At 38.0% G+C, this 19,527-nt stretch overlaps 1 protein-coding gene across 1 annotated transcript; it reads right to left on the reverse strand.

Moving 5' to 3' along the window:
- Window positions 1-1,521: 1,521 nt before the first annotated feature.
- On the reverse strand, window positions 1,522-18,021 carry LOC116536450 (aldo-keto reductase family 1 member C1 homolog). Its single transcript, XM_032258229.1, has 9 exons — window positions 17,727-18,021; window positions 15,460-15,627; window positions 14,415-14,531; window positions 13,067-13,144; window positions 12,495-12,617; window positions 9,290-9,399; window positions 8,848-9,013; window positions 4,457-4,539; window positions 1,522-2,687 (listed from the first exon to the last, which is right to left on the reverse strand). Exons 1-9 carry the CDS (start codon window positions 17,808-17,810, stop codon window positions 2,645-2,647), a joined length of 972 nt encoding a protein of 323 aa, XP_032114120.1. The 5' UTR covers window positions 17,811-18,021; the 3' UTR covers window positions 1,522-2,644.
- Window positions 18,022-19,527: the final 1,506 nt, after the last annotated feature.

The following is a 19,527-nucleotide window of genomic DNA, read 5'->3' on the forward strand; positions in this document are numbered from 1 at the left end:
TTGATTTACATTTCTTTAATGATAGTGATGCTGGGAAATTTTTTCCTATGCTTGTTTGCCACAGAATGTCTTGTTTTAAAAAATGTCTCTTCGTGTATTTTCCCCACTTTTTAATGGGGTTAAGTTTTTCTTTTTTCCCTTGTTATTTTGTTTAATATTAGACCTTCATTGGATGCATAGTGTGTGGCTATTTTCCTCCATTCTTTAGCTTATCTGTTTATTCGGCTGATAGTGTCTTTTGCTGTGTAGAAGCCGTCTGGTTTATCAGGTCCCACTTGTGTCTTTTCTGTTTTTGTTGCAATTGCTTTTGGTGCTTTCATCATGAAATCTTTGCCAAGGCCTATTTCAGAATGATATTTTCTAGGTTATCTTTAAGGGCTTTTCATAGTTTTAAGGTTAAGACTTAGGTTTTATTATATTTTGAGTTGATTTTTTAATACAGTGTAAGGAAGGTGTTCCAGTTTCCATCTTCTGCACATGGCGAGCTAGTTATCACAGCATCATTTCTTGGATGATGGTAGGTGTGCAGCATTATTTCTGGCATTTCTCTTCTTTTCCTCTGGTCCATGGGCCTGGTTTTGTACCAGTACCCTGAGGGATGACTTTGAGGAATTTAAGACTGCACTGGAGAAAATAATTGCAGATTTGGTGGAAATAGCAGTTTTGTGAAAATGGAGGGTGAAGAACCAGAAAAAAGCCCATAGCAGCTTTAGTATTTACAAATGACTGCCCTAATGATTATTTCACATCTTGAAAAAAAAGTTATGCATGCTAAAGAGATTTAGAATATAATTTTTTCTTAAGCATTACACACTTGGCTACTAAATTTTAACAAAATGTCAATCTTTTCTTGACAATTGTGAAATAATTTTTTTGTGTGTGTGGAGATCTTTCTTGTAGAGATTACTTAGACTGAGAAAGCTGAGGTAGAACAGGTTGGCAGTGGATTACATGGGGTTTGTTTGAGACACGCTAAGTGTGAATGTCCGTTAGACTCTAACGTGGAGATGGAGAGTTCACATTGTGATCTTTCATTCAGAATTTGTAGGAAAAAACTGAGCTAGAAATATTTTGGGGGGATTTCTCAGTCTAGAGGTGATATGTAAAGCAGAGAATATGTAAGATCATCAACAGAATGACAGACCAAAAATAATCCAAAAAATTTGTCTAGAGCACTCCAAAGTTGATGGATTCCTCCAATTTTATGGATTAAGTCATTTATGGAAAAATCGTGAGCTGTAAACATGCTGGGATGCCTATCAGCTGTAAGACATGGCTTGAGAAAGACTCTTTGATGGGGCTAATGTGGCCACCAGAGTAAGAATAGTTGAGAGTAAATGTGTTATTAAGTGTGACCAGGTAAAAAACCATTGTCCTCCTCAAAATGCTTTCATCGTTAAGACATGAAATTATCCCGAGTTTTCAAAAGTGTTGTCTAAAATGAAAATCTTGTTTTCATGATTAGCTGATTTACTTGGTTCCCCTGAAAATTATGTAAAAGAATTAAATGACTTTGTAAGAGTTGTTCTTAATATTTACTAAAGTTTGAAAACAGTGTGCTATTTTACATACCCTGTTTCCAAAATATTTTTGAAGACTTGGAACATTTGTTTGTTAGATATATTATTTCCCATTTAAATTTTGAGAGTAACACATCATGGCTTTGGGATATTTTGTGTTTTGTGCTTGTAACTATGCCTTATTTAATGTAAAAAAAAATTAAAAGGTTGAATATAACAAATTAATAGCATATTTTTAGAATCTAAGAATATTTTTTAATATAAGATATTCAGGGGAATGTGATCAGTCAATGACGTCTTTGATGTCCTGCCCCACCACAAACCCACAGGGTTAATGCTGTAATTGGCACACATTGAAGGTCCAGGCCTGTCCCTCATCTGTGGGGTTTGTTGAAACATTGTGGAAAGTTTCCTTTTATGAACAAGACATATTATCAAATAAAAGAGTGCTGATGTATTTTTCCAGGTGGAGGTGTGCTCGACCCTATCCTATGAAACCTCCCCATACCTGACTCGTAATCGCTTTTCCTGATGGGTGCCCTCCCATCTCCATAACCACCCCTCCCACAGGGATGACTCCTCCCAAGGCTCCAGAAGCTCTAACCCTCACGCTGCTAGAGGGAGCCCATGGATTGCCAATCACCCTGTCGATATTGCTCACCCTCCAGAGTCCATGCTGCCTGTGCTTCTTTCTACAACAGCTAGAGAGGTACTGACTGATAACCACCTGTCACTTGCCCCTTTCCCAGAAAGGAATGAATTTCCCACTCCCACCGCCGAAATGAGTCTTAAATGGTTGTTATCACCTTCTACCCCCAGTCCTCAACTTAAAGGAATATCACAATTTGGAGGCACTAATGTGTCGGAAGGAAAGAAAGCATACAAGTTCTGGAGATCAAAGTAGGTGAAGAATCTTTAGGAGAAAGCATTTAACTTTTTCAAAATGAAAAATAAAATTTATTGTGTTTATTTTCTGTCATTGGGCTTTGCTGTAGTGTGCTGAAGTTGCCAAGCAGGAGGGATTGAACCAGAGGCAATGTGTCCAGTCACCAGCATAGAGACAGCCTCTGTGTCACCATCCACATGTAGGGCCTTCTGGTAGACCTCATAAAACACCCTCTATGTTAATATTCATCAGAGAATGGATAATTAGGGTGGTCAGCAAGACTAGAAAGAGAAAGAAAAACGCACACTATGAATGACAATGACTCCATTACTAGCGGGTAGTACAGTGATTTCTAGGAAGCTGCCACTAGTGTGGCTGTTAAGAAATTCATCTTCTGACCACTGTAGAATCTGCATTTCTTAGTTTAATGAATGTGACTTTATTATATCTGTATTTTCAAAATAAAGAATTATTTAATTCTATTCTATTCCCCGGCCTGGAACTTAACACATAAAACACATGAAGTCAAATGTTCAAACATATTTCTCAACATCTGTCAACAGAGCAAAGAGATATTCTAATCTTTTCTATTTCAAATTCTCGGTAAAAACAGGAATGCATTCTGCCTTACGTTGAAGAGGAATAAGCAAGCTATATGCTTGTCACTAATAAACAATTTTGAGTGTGACAATTATACTGGTAACAACTATACTTTATTGCTTTACTTATTACTTACTACCTGTCTATCATATGCAACATATTTGTTAGATTCAGAAATGCAATTTGTTGTTTATGACATAGGGTCCAGTATCTAAGAAGCTACAATGCTAAGCATTTTTATAGGTAGAAAAAGCCCAAAATATGAAGACACAGATAAATGACTGCTCACACGTATAGTTATAATTTGTTAATTAGAGAATTGAGGCTATCCTATGTGATTGTGCCAAGAGCAAACACTTGGAAGCTTGCAAGTGGTTTACTCTAGACCATATTTGAGTTCTACTAAATAACAATAGTACTGATTTAATGATCCTAAAAAAAATTAATTGGTTGTGAAAAGTTCTAATGCTTGCCCCTTTTCCTTTTCTTTTTATCATTTCCTCTTTCATTTTTTATTTTCCTCTAAATGAAAAAAATACTAATAATAATATCTACCAAATTTTGAGTTTTTATGATGTTCCATTGTGCTTGTTTTTTTCATACATTATCTCATTATCTCTATTACTTGTTAAAATCTCTGCTGCCAGCAGTTACATATCTTTCTTTTCACTCTTTATGAGTGATTTTCTATGAATCCTAGAATCTTAGAACATAGACGAATAGTAAACATCTTTTATTGGTTATAAATTATCTTCAACAATGGTGCTTTTGCATCCACACTCTCTATTTGATTTTAAATTTCTTAATTTTCTGCGCTGAGCACTTCATATTGCAGAATGTCAAGGCCAAGTGCTGCTATTCACTCCACTAAGACAGACTTTGTGGAGGCAAACGCAGTGTTTGGGTCATGGGAAAATATGCAAAGAAAAGGAGGAAAAAGGTTTGAAATGATTAAAAATGCTTAATTGACAGGATCTAGAAAGCAATTCCATATGAAGGAGGTGGGAATTGGAACCTGGCCCACAAGGTTGATGTAAATGCCTTTGATGTGGTAAGAAATTGAGCAGGTGGGGAAGAAAGTGGTATAAGCACAGATTTGGGAACTTCTAATGCAGCCACATGGGCAGGATCCACAGCGTGTCCACTAGACAGTTGTAGAAACACCAGGCCTATATGGAAGGGGCAGATTCAGCAATGATGTTGCCTGCTCTGGAAAGTTCCATGGAGTCAGGGGAGCAGAGTCACAAGTTGACCCACGCTGACCCTGGACCACTCACACTGCCAGAGAACAGAGCTCTGGGGTGAATCCAGGAGGAGGGTTCCAGAAAGCTCCTGTCTCCCTCTGACTCACACTGGCCTCTGTGCCCCTGGTGTGGAGGTCACTCCAAACAACCATCCTACATTCCTCCTCTGAAAATAAATTAGGACACCCATTACCAAAGTTACTTACACACGAAGGTTCAAATACCGAATATTTTTGTTTAGGCCATCTATGGTTTTCATGTCCTCTGAAGTCAATTGGAATTCAAATACCTATCAAAGTAATAAAAAAAAAATGGTCATCAGAGAAATGCAAATCAAAACTACATTGAGATACCATCTCACGCTGGTTAGAATGGCGATCATTAAAAAATCTGGAGACAACAGATGCTGCAGACGATGTGGAGAAATAGGAACACTTTTACACTGTTGGTAGGAGTGTAAATTAGTTCAACCATTGTGGAAGACAGTGTGGCAATTCCTCAAGGACCTAGAAACAGAAATTCCATTTGACCCAGCAATCCCATTACTGGGTATATATCCAAAGGATTATAAATCGTTCTACTCTAAGGACACGTGCACACGAATGTTCGTTGCAGCACTGTTTACAATAGCAAAGACCTGGAACCAACCCAAATTCCCATCGATGATAGACTGGACAGGGAAAATGTGGCACGTATACACCATGGAATATTATGCAGCCATCAAAAATGATGAGTTTGTGTCCTTTGTAGGGACATGGATGAACCTGGAAACCATCATTCTCAGCAAACTGACAGAAAAGCAGAAGATCAAACACCGCATGTTCTCACTCATAGGCGGGTGTTGAACAATGAGAACACATGGACACAGGGAGGGGAGCACTACACACTGGGGTCAGTTGGAGGGAAATAGGGGAGGGATGGTGGGGGGTGGGGAGCTGGGGAGAGATAGCAAGGGGAGAGATGCCAGATGTAGGTGATGGGGAGGAAGGCAGCAAATCACGCTGCCACATGTGTACCTATGCAACAATTTTGCATGTTCTTCACATGTACCCCAAAACCTAAAATGCAATTAAAAAAAAAAACTTTAACAAAAAAAAATTAACAGAAATCCATTCTCACATGAAGTATTTTGAAACTGCATAGCACTGTAGGCAAAGAGAATGTTTCAGCTGGGCCCATTGGCTCAGGCCTGTGATCCCAGCACTTTGAGAGGCTGAGGCAGGTGGATCACGAGGTCAGGAGATGGAGGCCAGCCTAACCCACATGGTAAAACCCCGTCTCTACTAAAAATAAAAATAAAAATAAAGCTGCTCGTGGTTGTGTGCGTCTGTAATTCCAGCTACTCAGGTGGCCGAGGAAGGAGAATCGCTTGAACCTGGGAGGTGGAGGTTGCAGTGAGCTGAGATAGTGCCACTGCACTCCAGCCTGGGCAACAGAGCAAGACTCCATCTCAAAAAAAAAAAAAAAAGAGCAAGAGAGAGAATATCTCAAAAGACACTGAAGAAGAAGAAACAAAGAAACAGCTGACATTGTGTACACATGATAGTGTCATGTACTTAGAAGATCCACAAGAATCTAGAGGCAAATTTTGTAAGGTCTATCATAATTTAGTAAGTGTAATTAATAATGTTGAATATCTATCCAATGAACAGGTATAATATGAAAAATTAGTTTTCAGCATAACTCAAGCCAATAATTGTCTAAATACTAATGATTTCACATTCAAAAGGCATGGGTACTCACTGTGTAAACTTGGGAGACTATAAATATCTAAAAGACATCACTATTTCTAACACATTAAATCAAATAAGTGTATAAATCCATAGGGAAACTGTAAGAGTGATACAGAAAATGAGAGAAAGGAAGAGTAAAAAATAGGCCGGGCACGGTGGCTCAAGCCTGTAATCCCAGCACTTTGGGAGGCCGAGGCGGGTGGATCACGAGGTCAAGAGATCGAGACCATCCTGGTCAACATGGTGAAACCCCGTCTCTACTAAAAATACAAAAAAATAAGCTGGGCGTGGTGGTGCGTGCCTGTAATCCCAGCTACTCAGGAGGCTGAGGCAGGAGAATTGCCTGAACCCAGGAGGCGGAGGTTGCGGTGAGCCGAGATCGCGCCATTGCACTCCAGCCTGGGTAACAAGAGCGAAACTCCGTCTCAAAAAAAAAAAAAAGGAAAAAAAAAAAAAAAAAAAAGCAATGTAACACTTGATGAATCGAGGTAAGAGCATTCCTTGCATTATTCTTTTGATATTTCTATACATTAGAAAATCCACAAAACAAAAATAACAAGTTATCAAAAACTATGAAAATTATCAGTACTCTATGAATAAATCTAAAAATATAGATGAATTCATGGAGAAAGTTATGAAATTAATGATAGATTTATTAAAATATCATTTATTAATAAGTAGTGAGAAATTCATAATATGAACATAAATAGGAAATCTCAATATTGTCAAAGACTCAGTTCTCTCCACATTGATCTGCAGGTTTATTACAATGTCAACAAGAGAATAAAACATTTACTCACTTGTGCAAGTTAATAAGATGATTTACAATTTTAAGTAACACATTAGTCAAGAACAGCTAAGATATTATTAAACAAATGAAGATGTTAGAAAAATATTTGTACCATACTGGAAGTGAAACTTACTTTTTAACATCATAGTACAGAAAAGTAAATAAGTTAACTGAAGATGGAAGAGAGGTCAGATAATTACTCATGGACATTTCATTTATGTTACAGGTTAAAAAAAAAGAGATATGTGAAAAAATATGAACTTTTCAATAAATGGTGGGCATTTTGCTAAAAATTCAAAAATTTGATATGCATGTTTGGATCCTTATTTCACATAATATTTTAAAAAACAATCCCAATAGAATTAACAACCAAATTTCCAAGGAAAGAATATTAACAATTTTGTAAGATAACAGAGTAAAATATTGTGATATTTCCAATATATGCTAAGACACAGCACTCATTAACCACAAGAAAGAGGCATAAAAAATTAGTCTACCTTAGGGATAGAAACTTTTGTTTGTGAAAATATAACCACAAAGAATATGACAGCACACTTAAAATTTGGGGGCTATTATTTCAAGAATACATTCAAATCTCTAAAGAATTAATATCCAGAATAAATACATGTATGTGTATGGTTGCTAATTAACATATATATTATATAACATATATGCCATATATCATATATGTCTATATATAATAGATTAATTAGAGAACATACACATGTGCACAAATACTGGTAATGTCTACAGTCTTTCATAACTTTACCTTTTCGTTTTGTGGATTTTCTAATGTCTAAAAATATTTCTTAAATAATACAATAAATGCTGCTACCTAGATTCATCGTTTCATTGTCATTTTTTACTCTCTCTCATTCTCTGTATCACTATTTCAGAGTATCCTATAGATTCATACACTGATTTTACTTAATGTTTTAGCAAATGGTGACATATATACATATACATGATATATGTCATATATATAACATGTTTTATGATGTATTATATATGGTATATATTTTGTATATACACAACTAATTAGGAAACATATATATATAGATAGATAGATATGGATTCTGGATATTAATTCTTTAAATACTTCGATATATTCTTAATATATGAAATAATACATCAAGTATATATACTCATATATATATACACCCATTGATAAATTATTTCACACATATCACATACATAGTAGAGTCTGACCTGTCCTGTAACTTGCATGAAGTGATAGAATTTCCCAGAAAAAATGGTGTGGCAGCTCTCTGAGCTTAGACCTGAAAAGGCTTTGCATGTGTCCACTCACTGCCTTGGGCTAGTTTCCTGTGCTGAGGTGAAGCCTGGGCTGGATGGCTGGAGGATAAAGAACTGCGTGGAGGACAGGGAGGTGCCCAGATAGATGCCCCATGGACATTCCAAGCAGAGCAGCCTCACTGTCCTGCACACAGAGCCCAGCCAGGAATAGAAGGACTGGACTAAGTTTAGGCTGAGCTCAGGCTAATTTTCTAACCATGGAATCTTGAGCTCAATAAATGCTCATTAAGCCTCTATGTTCAGTGGGTTTGTCTTATATCCTTAGCTATAGGTATAATTATGGTCTCCTACACATAAAAATAAGAACAAACGACCACCCCCCCAACTCCCAAGAAAAAACAGGCAGAGTTAAGCAGGCACTTGGCAAAGGTAAAATTCTAAGAGAATAAATATAAGAAATTTATACTACATTATTATAAAAGAAAAAAATCCACGATGATTTGGAGACTAAAGAATGTCTAATCAAACTCCTCATTACAGAAAATTTTAAAAAGGAGATATCCCTAGCAGAAGAATATGGGTATCACTGGCTTAATGCTAACCCAGATTTCTGCTTTTTTATCCCACCCATTTCTCTCCACCTGTGCTGCCACTCCTGTGGTAGAGTAGAAGAAACCCTCATAATGCACACAAAAAGTTCACACAGCAAATCACAGGGAAAGGGAGCTGGCCCAAAGGTGTCCTGAGAGCCTTACAAGAAGCACACCTCTCAAGGACACCATGCAGGAGCCCTGATGCCCACAGCCCCGCTCCTCACCTGCATGTTCTCTCTGATCCGCTGCTCATTGTAGCTCTTGGCCAGGACCACAGCCCCACGCTGCAGGTGGTAGCGCAGGGCAATCAGGGCTGGGGTTCGCTTGTGCTTTTTTGCCAAGGCACATAGAACTGGGTCATCCAAGAGAACCGGGGAGTTCTGATCCACCCTGGGAGGAAAGGCAGAAATGCTGAAGCCCTGAGGCTGCGGATACAGTTTGTTAGGAGGCTCCCTAAACAGATTAAGATGTTCATTCTGAACCAGAGCTTCTCAAGTGAGGCCCCTGAACAGCCGCAGCAGCATCACCTGGGATCTCATCAGAAATGCAAATTCTTCCCTCACGCCAAGTCAGCTGTGAGTGAACTCCAGGAAACTGAGCATGATCTTTTTAAAAGCTTTTATCAAAATGTGGTGTTTTAGGTAAATTTCCTGTTGCTCTTATTACCATGCTTTTTCTCGGTGGGACCCCAGAGCACTATAGGCAACCAGAACAATGTCTTTTGACTTGCAGAAATCCAGCAGTTTGCTCTGGTTGAGGTAAGGATGACATTCCACCTGCAGATGACCAAGATGGAAAAGCATCAGATAACCCAAAAGTTATGTTAGTATAAAAATGACTAAAGTAAAAGAAGCTGAATAATGTATAACATTAAGTTTGAACTCAGAATATTATTGTCAAGAAATGATCATTTTCATAAACATAAATTTTATATCCCCCTCTCCTAAGAAAATAGAAATGCCATTTCTGAGCACAAGCAACTCTCCACACCCTATCCTGGTTTCGAAATAACTTTGACCGCTAGAAGGAGACATGGCCATTTTCAGAGCTGGGATAGGGTCAGATTCTTTGAGCCTTGAGCATCAAATTGTGACAGAAATCAAGAAAATGGTCAAAGACTCATGAGAGCAGTTCTGACAGACAAAAACGACCTAATGAGTAGATGTAAGCATTAAAAATTAAATAAAATGGGTATTGGTGCTGTGTAACGAACAATGAATTATAATTAGCATGTGGTTCAGAATATATGAAGTTAAATTTTTAAAAAATATCTTGATGGTTCTTTTCTATGTATGATTTCAGACTTTCATAAAGTGTAACAAGAATTTCATACATTTGTTTTCAGTGAACTGCTTTTTGTTATGGTAGGACATTAAACACAGCATTTACTCTTAAAAATTAAAATTTCTGATCTAGGATATTGACACATTTCAATTTGCAGTGTGTTTTTGATTGGCTATATTAACGTTCCTCTGAATGGCAATGATAGATGGTTCAGAAGAAAAACTCCGTGAAATAAGAGAATAATATATATTCATGGCAATTAGTTAAGTTACTCGCCTAACTTAAGAAAACTAACTGCTGTGCATAACTCTCAGTTTGTGCTTAGCTCCATTTTACATGAGGTGACGGTCTGAGTCTGCCTCTGGAATATGTTGGTTTATTTTCAGTGCTTGAAGATACATTTACAAATACTTGGTTTGGGAAGACACCACGTAATTTTAAGTTAACTTGCATGCGGTAAATGTGTTTTATGTTTCAATAAAGAGGAAAAGTTTTTGAAAAATAATTAAGTAAAATGAATTAAAAATCAAAGAACAAAAATCTCTGAGTCTATAGAAATTAGTGAGAGAATGAGAAAAAGAACAGCAATATTTGCCTACTCTGAGGGCAGTCATTACAGCAATTACATTCTCAGTACACTGCTAATTGAAGGAAAAAGTTAACTTTTACCCTGACTTAGAGGAATAATAGTTTATTATTTTTACTTGGTAAGAAATTATTTTTAGTAAAATATCAGGTAAGAATAATAAAACAAGTCATTAAAATTAAAAATGAGTATGTAAAAACCCCAAGGAAATGACAAATAAGATAACAGAAATACAACACAAAAAACATTCAAATCACTGATGTATACTCAATCAGATGTGAAAATTTGTCATGGGTATATGACTTCTTCTGTTGAGAATTATCCACCAGAATATTACTAGTAATTGTTAAAGAGAAAACGTGTTAAAATCAACAAATCTGACCATCGTTAGCTTAACCAAATTTTTAAAACTAGCTTCCCCACAAGTGGAGCAATCTGAGATTGCATGCAGTCTAGTGTGGTGCAATTTGAAAAACACGGCATGATAAAAACATTTTCTTGCCCAAAAGATTTAAGCCGATGTAATAAATCACTCACATCTAACGTCTAACTTACAGAAACCTTCAAACACTGAGAAAAACAAGTTAACTGATATCAAAATACAACGATATAAAAACAATTGAATTCTGGTTTAAAAAGAAGAGCTACAAAAGACGTTTTGATTCAACAATGGAAAATTCAAATATGGACTGGATACCAAATGACATGGGGACACTAGGGATGATTTTCTTAGATATAGTAATGGCACTGTAACTGGGAGAATATCTTCATTCCTGTGGCATGCTATGAGAGGTCTCCAGGGCTCAATTGTCATCTTTATGATTTGCCTTGAAAAGATTCTAGAAACATTATGTGTATTGATGCAGATATGCCCCCATATAACAATGTGAAAATGTTAGTAATTGAGTAACTTTGAATATAAATGGTAACATGAGTATTCAGTATTATTTTTATCAAATTTTTGGAAAGTTTGGAAATTGTCATAATAAAAAATTGAGGAACTACTAATATTAAAACCACATTAACTTCTCAATGCTTTTATTGAATTATCACGGCACTGTGTTATTATACCAAATTCACAAATATACATCATGTATTTCCATTGTAGATCTTTACTCATCGACTCTAAGTTTTAAAAAAGTAAAATAGAATAAAAAAGTCTAAGTTACTGCGAAAGGTGTACTGACTTCAATGCTGAAACGTGTGTAACGTGTGGGGGCATCAATTTGATCAAAGAGGCCTGGAATCGTCTGTCAGGACTCAGGGCAAAGGTGGAATTATCTCTAGGCTATGAAAGAACCATGCATAGAGTAGATATGTTTAAACAGCTGATTGCATGACACACTCCAAAGAGAGCAGCGGACTTGGAGCACGTGCAGTCCTAGGTCAGCTCCACGTTCTGCTAAATGTTCCTCAGTGGTGATTTCACCCACTGTGAACAAGTATCTTCATACACAGGTCATTTTCTCTTTCTACCACGGATGAACTTCACTGTCTGCAGCTAATTTTTATTGTATCTCTGCCCTCGGTCAAGAAAGCACAGACACCAAGAGGCACTGAGACATCTGAACCCCATGCAAACCCTAGTATCTCTCTTCCCTTACTCTCACTCTCTCCCATGCACTGTTCACTCCATCTTTTCATGGCTTCATATCTACACACAGCCCCTCCAAGTCACCTTTGCCCAACCACGCTCTGGTCATCTATCAGAGCTTAGGGGTAACTCCAACTTTACCTGAATCTAATTGACAATCCTTGGCCTCCTTGATAGAATTGACCTCCCCTAAATATAACACAATTCAGCATTAAAGTCACCCCACCTTTTTGCTAAGACTTTTCTAAGCAGGGTACAAGTAAGGGCCCTCCATGCCCTTCTAGACAGAGACTTTGCTCGCAAATCTTCTTCACAAAGATAAGTGGGACTGAATGAATGGATACTTGGCAATAGGACAGGAAGAGGGGCATGAAGAACAGAAAAGAGAGGAGGCTGAGGGCGCTCACCTGGTTGCAGACGGGCTTGTACTTGAGCCCTGGCTTGTTGAGGATCATCTCCAGCTGCCTGCGGTTGAAGTTGGACACCCCTATGGATTTGGCCAATCCTGCGTCCTTACACTTCTCCATGGCCTGGGAAAAAGGAATTGTGAGACATCATTTTCGCAGTTGACCGAAGATCAAGATAAATGTAAGATAGAACTGTGAAAGTAAAAACTGTCAAGGTAATGACAGTCAACGTAGCTAGCAGCAGTTCTTAAAGGGCAAAAAATAAAACAGAAAAGTGGGCAAGAAGATAGTGAAAGCAAGAGCTGGAATTTCTGTTTCCTCCTTAGGAAACTGGAGAGATTAATGCACAGGGAAGGAAAGGGATTCCAGTCCTCCTGACCCCCAATTCTCCTCCACATCTCTCTTTTGTATTGCTGTGATTTGCTTTTCCTCATTGCTCACAAAAACTGCCTCTGTAAAAATCCTAAGTTTTTGATTCAATGGTGCATTTTCCATTCTTTTACTTGGAAAATAGGAACCAGATGTCTCCCATCTCATATTTCTTATCTGTGTTCTCACCTCCTTGCACTTACCTCCCACGTGGCACAGAGATCCACTGTGTCAAATAGTATTTTTCCATTTTCATCTTTTGGGATCAGCTCCTCTGCTGGCTGAAGTGGAAGCAGTCAGTTTAGTGATGTCACAAATCAATTTCTCCACACATAGCCATGCTCTCAGGTACATTTAAGGACACGAATCTTCCATGACGTAGGGATACAATGCTCCAATGTGTGTTACAGATGGAGGCATAAGGAATGTCTTCAGGAGACAGGCTTCCTCTAACGTCTTACAACTATTGTATGTATAAATAAATACCATCTTTCTGCTTCCTAATGGAGTGTCCTCATTGACTTCCATTACTTTTTTCTGCTTCGATAATTTTGTCTGTGACAATGTATCTCTTCAAAAGACCTTGATATCTTGGAATGATGGATTCTACTTTTGACCCAGGTGCCACTATCAGAGTTCTTTATCTCCCTGAACATGTGATGTTCCATGGACAGGACCATGAACAAGTCATGGTCAATGAAGGTGCTTTTCAAGGCTACTTTGGAAGTTGGGAGACCCACAGGAGCTCTCTTACGGTAATGAGTATGAGCCTTAAAGTGCTCCAAAGCTGTCATTGCCACCAATTGAAAAGGTTGGAACAAATATTTGAAGAAAAAAAAAACCCTTTTGTAATAAGGCAGAGATAAGGATGGAGAAAGTATGTATTTCTAGAGATTTTATTAAGTTCTTACATGTCTCCATGGCTTTGACTTCCCATTTTCACATTTAATAAACTCTTACATTAACTAGCCTGAGTAGTTTTCTGTAACTTTAAATCAAAAGTTATGAATGATACAAGAATTCCTGGCTAAACAAAGATAAAAACTCCAGTGTGAAAAGAGAGGAAGCAGAAGCAACAAGGTTTCCCAAGTCTACATGAAGGTCTGTGTTTAAAACCCACCCAGACTGAGTTCCTCCACATCCACGTCCACTTGTAAACAGGCGAGAAGATGGACCATTGTGCACCATATGTACAGCAGTTTTCCTGGACACCACGGCTTCATGAAACTCTGTGTCTGTGAACATCCCAAGAGGCGAGCTCAGGAGTCATAACTAAGACCTTTGCCTTCAAGGAGACGACTGTCATTTCCTCAAGTTTTTGAGGCAGAGCCTTTGAGGTTTCTGCACTCTCTTCCCTTGTAGACATGTATCAGAGAAGTAAGGATTTAAAATATAGTCAATAGAAAGGGAACTAGGAGTTATACTTAGGGTTCTCCTTCCGTGTTATAATCCCTATGTCCTCCTAAGAAAAAGCTCAGTTCAAATATCCATGAAAACAGTATTTATGCTGACAACAGAAGTGAAATTAATTTGATCACACAAGCTGCCTACCTTTAGAGACACTGGAAAATGAATAAGATAGAGGTCAACATAGTCCAGTTGAAGATTTCTCAGTGACCTTTCCAAGGCTGGTCGGACCAACTCTGGTCGATGGGAAGTGCACCAAAGCTGCAGAGGTTAGAAAAAGGAAGTTGTGTTGAATGAACACTTGACCCAATTTTTCTAGTTTGCTCCACCTAATATTTAGACATTTTCCACTACTTCAAAACTGATGACCACAGGCCAAATTATTCTGTTTCTTCTTGTTATACCCTTTGAATGCTGCAAAGATGAGAAAGTCATCTTCGTTTCCTACCTTCGATTTTGGTTTTAACACATGAATATTTGTGAATATTTTGTTCTGTCGTATCCTAATGAATTTTATTTATGTTGAGTATATAGCTATTACATATATTGAACGACAGAATGAAATACTCAAAAGGTCAAAGTTGTTATCAAATAACAAGCATATCCCTCATCTGAATTATTTTTGGTATGTTTTACAACTCATTTTACTAGTTAAATTCTTTCATCCATTCAGCCCAATGGGCAAGAATAAGCATCTTTGGGGTTTAGCAACTGAGGAGGCGAACACAGTTTTTAATATGCTAACTTGGGCTGGACACAGTTTAAAACAATGTAGATATCATTATTTAATACTCACAGAGCTCACATATATTTCTTTCTCTCTCTCTCTAATCCAGATGATAATGGAAACTTAGAATCATAACAAATGTAAGAAATTTACCCAAGAGGTAAGAAATACCATAATATGATTAATGTTTTCTGTGATTCTATAGCCTATGTTAAACTATATTGATCTGTGCTGAATTCAAGAAAGTAAAGGGACCTGAAGTCATAAATTTGAGCAATGCAAAGATGAGAAAGTCATCTTCATTTCCTGCCTTTGATTTTAGTTTTAATACATGAATATTTGTGAATAAATTGAAATGAATAAACACAATTCACCCACAACTATGGATCCATTCATAGAATTGCCACCTCCACACAATCACAATAAATACATCTGCATACATGCTTATCATAGGCACAGTACCTTTGAAGTGTAGAATATGTCATCTCTCTTCACACTGCCATCTGCAATCTTGTTTCGGATGGCCAGTCCAACATGCTCCTCATTATTGTAACAATGTGCAGAATCAATGTGGCGGAATCCAGCTTCTATTGCCCATTTGGTGGCCTCTACAGCTTTATTTTTAGGAACCTGGGGGAGCAATCAAAGGTAGTATTTTCTGACTCATGTGCCTGAGAGTTAGTTCAGGCACAAGCAGTGACAGTTACAAAAATCAGCTTTTCCTTCTTTCTTGGATGTGTTCTGTATCATAAGCCTGTTGCAGTCTGCCTGTGTCTTTCCCGGTTAGGAATCAGGATTAAGCATAGCAGGAACTTCTGAAGTCCCAGAAAAATCACTGGTTGACCAATGGCTTGGATGGAGGTCTCCCCAAAACACTTTTAGGTTCAGTGATTTTTTGGAAAAATTAACAGGACTCAACCTATAATTAAAGATATAATCTTAATTATTTTTAGTATACCGAAATAAACATGGGGAAATAGGCAGAAGAAAGGAACTATGAAAGAATACAGTGGAAGCTCCTGTGATTCCTCTCCTGTGATGTTGCACAGAACACCCTGACTTCCTCCATCACCACATTTTGACAATGTATGTGAAATGTTGTCTACAAGAGATGCTGTCTGCATACTCCATTCCTAAGATTTTGACTGGGACTGGTTGAATTGATTCACTCTGCCTAGCAGACACAAAACTTCCAGTCTCCCAAAGGAAAGCAGGTGCACAGAAACCCCGCAGTTCGCACAAGCAGTTACTTACAGCCACGATCCTTATCAGTTAGGAAATAGTGAGAAATCCACCTTCTCAGATACCAGCCAGATTGATATTGGAAATAGGCACATCTATGGATAGCAGTCTATTAAGTCTTTTCTACACAGCCATTAGCCATTATGTCTGCATGACAGAACTAAATAGTAGGAGGAATGATGTGTGCTCTAAGGATGTTGATCGGTATGTATAAGCAAGCGACTGCAAGAAGTCAGATAGTAGCAAAATGGGTTTCAGCTGCATAAATGAAAGACAACTGTTTTAGGAAAAATATGATGGCAGTGAAATTTACAGTTTCTGACTTTTGTAAAAATTTAAATACTGATTTGAAAGTGTATCTTTTAAATGACAAAAACAGAAACAAAATAAAGTATTTTCTCATCTGAAAAGTATTTCAGAGGCTTTCTTTTTTCCACGAAATTACAAGGAACTAGGTAGTGGTCTCACAGCCCTCTTCTCATACTATCCTTGATCTTTTCTCTGCTGTGGGAGCACTCAAAGGCTTACCAGGGCTGCAGCCTCAGGGGTGTCCTCATCTTTACTTCCTCTCCATGACAACATATATTACAACATAAGCTACTCCTGTTAGTGGTCTTCAAAGTGTCCCTTTGTAAATCCTTATATCTTATAGATAAGAAATGTGAGACTCAAATTTTATGTAACTAGTCCGTATTCACACATATTGTATTCTCAAGACAGTCTTGAGATACAAGTTTTCTTCCAGTGTAGAAATAGCTAAGTCTAGAAAATAAAATCCATTCCATTAATTTTCTTGTCAGAGAAACCAGAAAATTCTCTGTTACAGTATTTTGATACAAATGTGACCCACATTAACAAAGACAAAGAATTTAAACTTTTCTTGTTAGGTTCTAGTTTTTTTTTTCTTAAAAACAGGATATTTCATCCTTTCAGGTAATTTTCCCAGGGCTGAGAGTAGCACATGGGAGACTCTCGTTAGTCCAGGTCCAGTATTACTGTGTGGTGCTCAAGGCCCATCAGAACCGTGATACCCTCCCCACAGACTTCATGCACCCCATCTCCACTAACTTTTGCCATAGAGATTCCTCTGAATTATGTCTTAGAAGAAGTGACTATCTGTTTGACTATACAAAGAAACAGAGAAACCACTCCCATTGCATGCAATCAATCTTCAAGAGAGGCAGCAGGCAGGCAGTGTTTTTCCTGCTGTGTTTTACAGACTCCGACAAGCTGTGAAATAAACATAAACAGAAGACAAAACAGTGCCTCAGATAAGCAGTAGACGATCCTGTGGCCAGAGTGCAAAGCAGAACAAACACTGACATTTTCTCTTTGTGCATAAAGTACCACTCTAACCTAGGGACACAGACCAGGGGATTTATGCAGAGCAATGTAGGAACACAAACCTGACAACACAAACCCGGTCAACTTCCACTTATTCTAGCTTTTCTCCTTTGAATTCTCAAGCCTAAAAACATGATTGTTACCTCAGCAGGTGCATAGGTGCCAAATCCCAGGACAGGCATGAAGTGACCATCATTCAGCTTCATACACCGATGTTTCGAATCCATTTCTGTCACTGGCCTGGCTGGCAAATGTTTCTTCCTCCCTCCTACCCTCCCTCACAGGCTATTAGAGCAATGAGCTGGCAACGCCCTTGGACACACTGTCTGCTGGTTAACCAATGGCATGTGAGACGGGGTACAGAGGAAGTTTTTCACGGGCTGTGATAAAAATTGAATCCAGTTCAACCGTTTCTTATCTAAGAAAATTCATAAGTAAATTATTATATGGTCATGATACACTCATTAATTTCTCTCTGAAGGACTTTTGCTATTCCAAATCTCTATATATGACATAAATTATTCAAAGAGATTTGTAGAACAAATTGTGACCTTACATAAGACTATTGAAACCTCCAGCTACAAAGCCTTTTTTGTTTGTACCATAACACAGGACTCAACCTATAATTAAAGATATAATCTTAATTATCTTTAGTATAGTGAAATTAACATGGGGAACTAGGCAGAAGGAAGGAACTATGAAGGAATACAGTGGAAGCTCCTGTGATTCCTCTCCTATGATGTTGCACAGAACGCACTGACTTCCTCCATCATATTTTGACAATGTATGTCAAATAATATTCCTTCTGTGTCTTGCAGCATTTGAAATGACTAATTTTCATTGTTCTCTCTCTCACAGCCACAGTTTAAAGGAATGACCGCTGAGCATTTCTTTAAACTTTTGCCCTCAGTAAAAACTTAAAGTTAGTTTGACATACATGAGGCCAACAAACATATGAAAAAATGCTCATCATCACTGGTCATCAGAGAAATGCAAATCAAAACTACATTGAGATGCCATCTCACGCCAGTTAGAATGGTGATTATTAAAAAATCTGGAGACAACAGATGCTGGAGAGGATGTGGAGAAATAGGAATGCTTTTACACTGTTGGTGGGAGTGTAAATTAGTTCAACCATTGTGGAAGACAGTGTGGCGATTCCTCAAGGGCCTAGAAATAGAAATTCCATTTGACCCAGCAATCCTATTACTGGGTATATATCCAAGGGATTATAAATCATTCTACTATAAGGACCCGTGCACATGAATGTTCATTGCAGCACTGTTTACAATAGCAAAGACCTGGAACCAACCCAAATGCCCATCGATGATAGACTGGACAGGGAAAATGTGGCACATATACACCATGGAATATTATGCAGCCATCAAAAATGATGAGTTTGTGTCCTTTGTAGAGACATGGATGAACCTGGAAACCATCATTCTCAGCAAACTGACAGAAGAGCAGAAGATCAAACACCGCATGTTCTCACTCATAGGCGGGTGTTGAACCATGAGAACACATGGACACAGGGAGGGGAGCACTACACACTGGGGTCAGTTGGGGGGAAATAGGGGAGGGACGGTGGGGGGTGGGGAGCTGGGGAGAGATAGCAAGGGGAGAGATGCCAGATGTAGGTGATGGGGAGGAAGGCAGCAAATCACACTGCCACGTGTGTACCTATGCAACAATCTTGCATGTTCTTCACATGTACCCCAAAACCTAAAATGCAATAAAATAAATAAATGGGAAAAAACAAAACAAAACTTAAAGTTAAAATTTTAAAAATGCATTACTTTTTTCATCAGCAAATTTACTCTTTCTTTCTTCTTAGCCTTGTAAGAGAAATATGCCTTCCTGATGCAGGTGCAGTCCTGGTAAAGTTGCACTCCTGATATGGGTGTAAATAAAAAAGGAAAATGATAAAACTTTATTGGAGAATGA

Source organism: Sapajus apella, unplaced genomic scaffold (genome assembly GCF_009761245.1).
Source record: "Sapajus apella isolate SASKATOON/1434 unplaced genomic scaffold, GSC_monkey_1.0 scaffold100, whole genome shotgun sequence".
Classification (NCBI taxonomy): Eukaryota; Metazoa; Chordata; class Mammalia; order Primates; family Cebidae; genus Sapajus; species Sapajus apella.

What these genes read in the sequence shown, in the direction of transcription:
- LOC116536450 (XM_032258229.1), bottom strand. Translation starts at nt 17,810, where the DNA reads ATGGATTCGAAACATCGGTGTATGAAGCTGAATGATGGTCACTTCATG. An exon ending in ATTTTCCAGTGTCTCTAAAG is followed by an intron (nt 13,145 to 14,414) that starts GTAGGCAGCTTG and finishes CTTCCACTTCAG; the next exon opens with CCAGCAGAGGAGCTGATCCC. An exon ending in GGATCAGAGAGAACATGCAG is followed by an intron (nt 4,540 to 8,847) that starts GTGAGGAGCGGG and finishes TTACTTTGATAG; the next exon opens with GTATTTGAATTCCAATTGAC.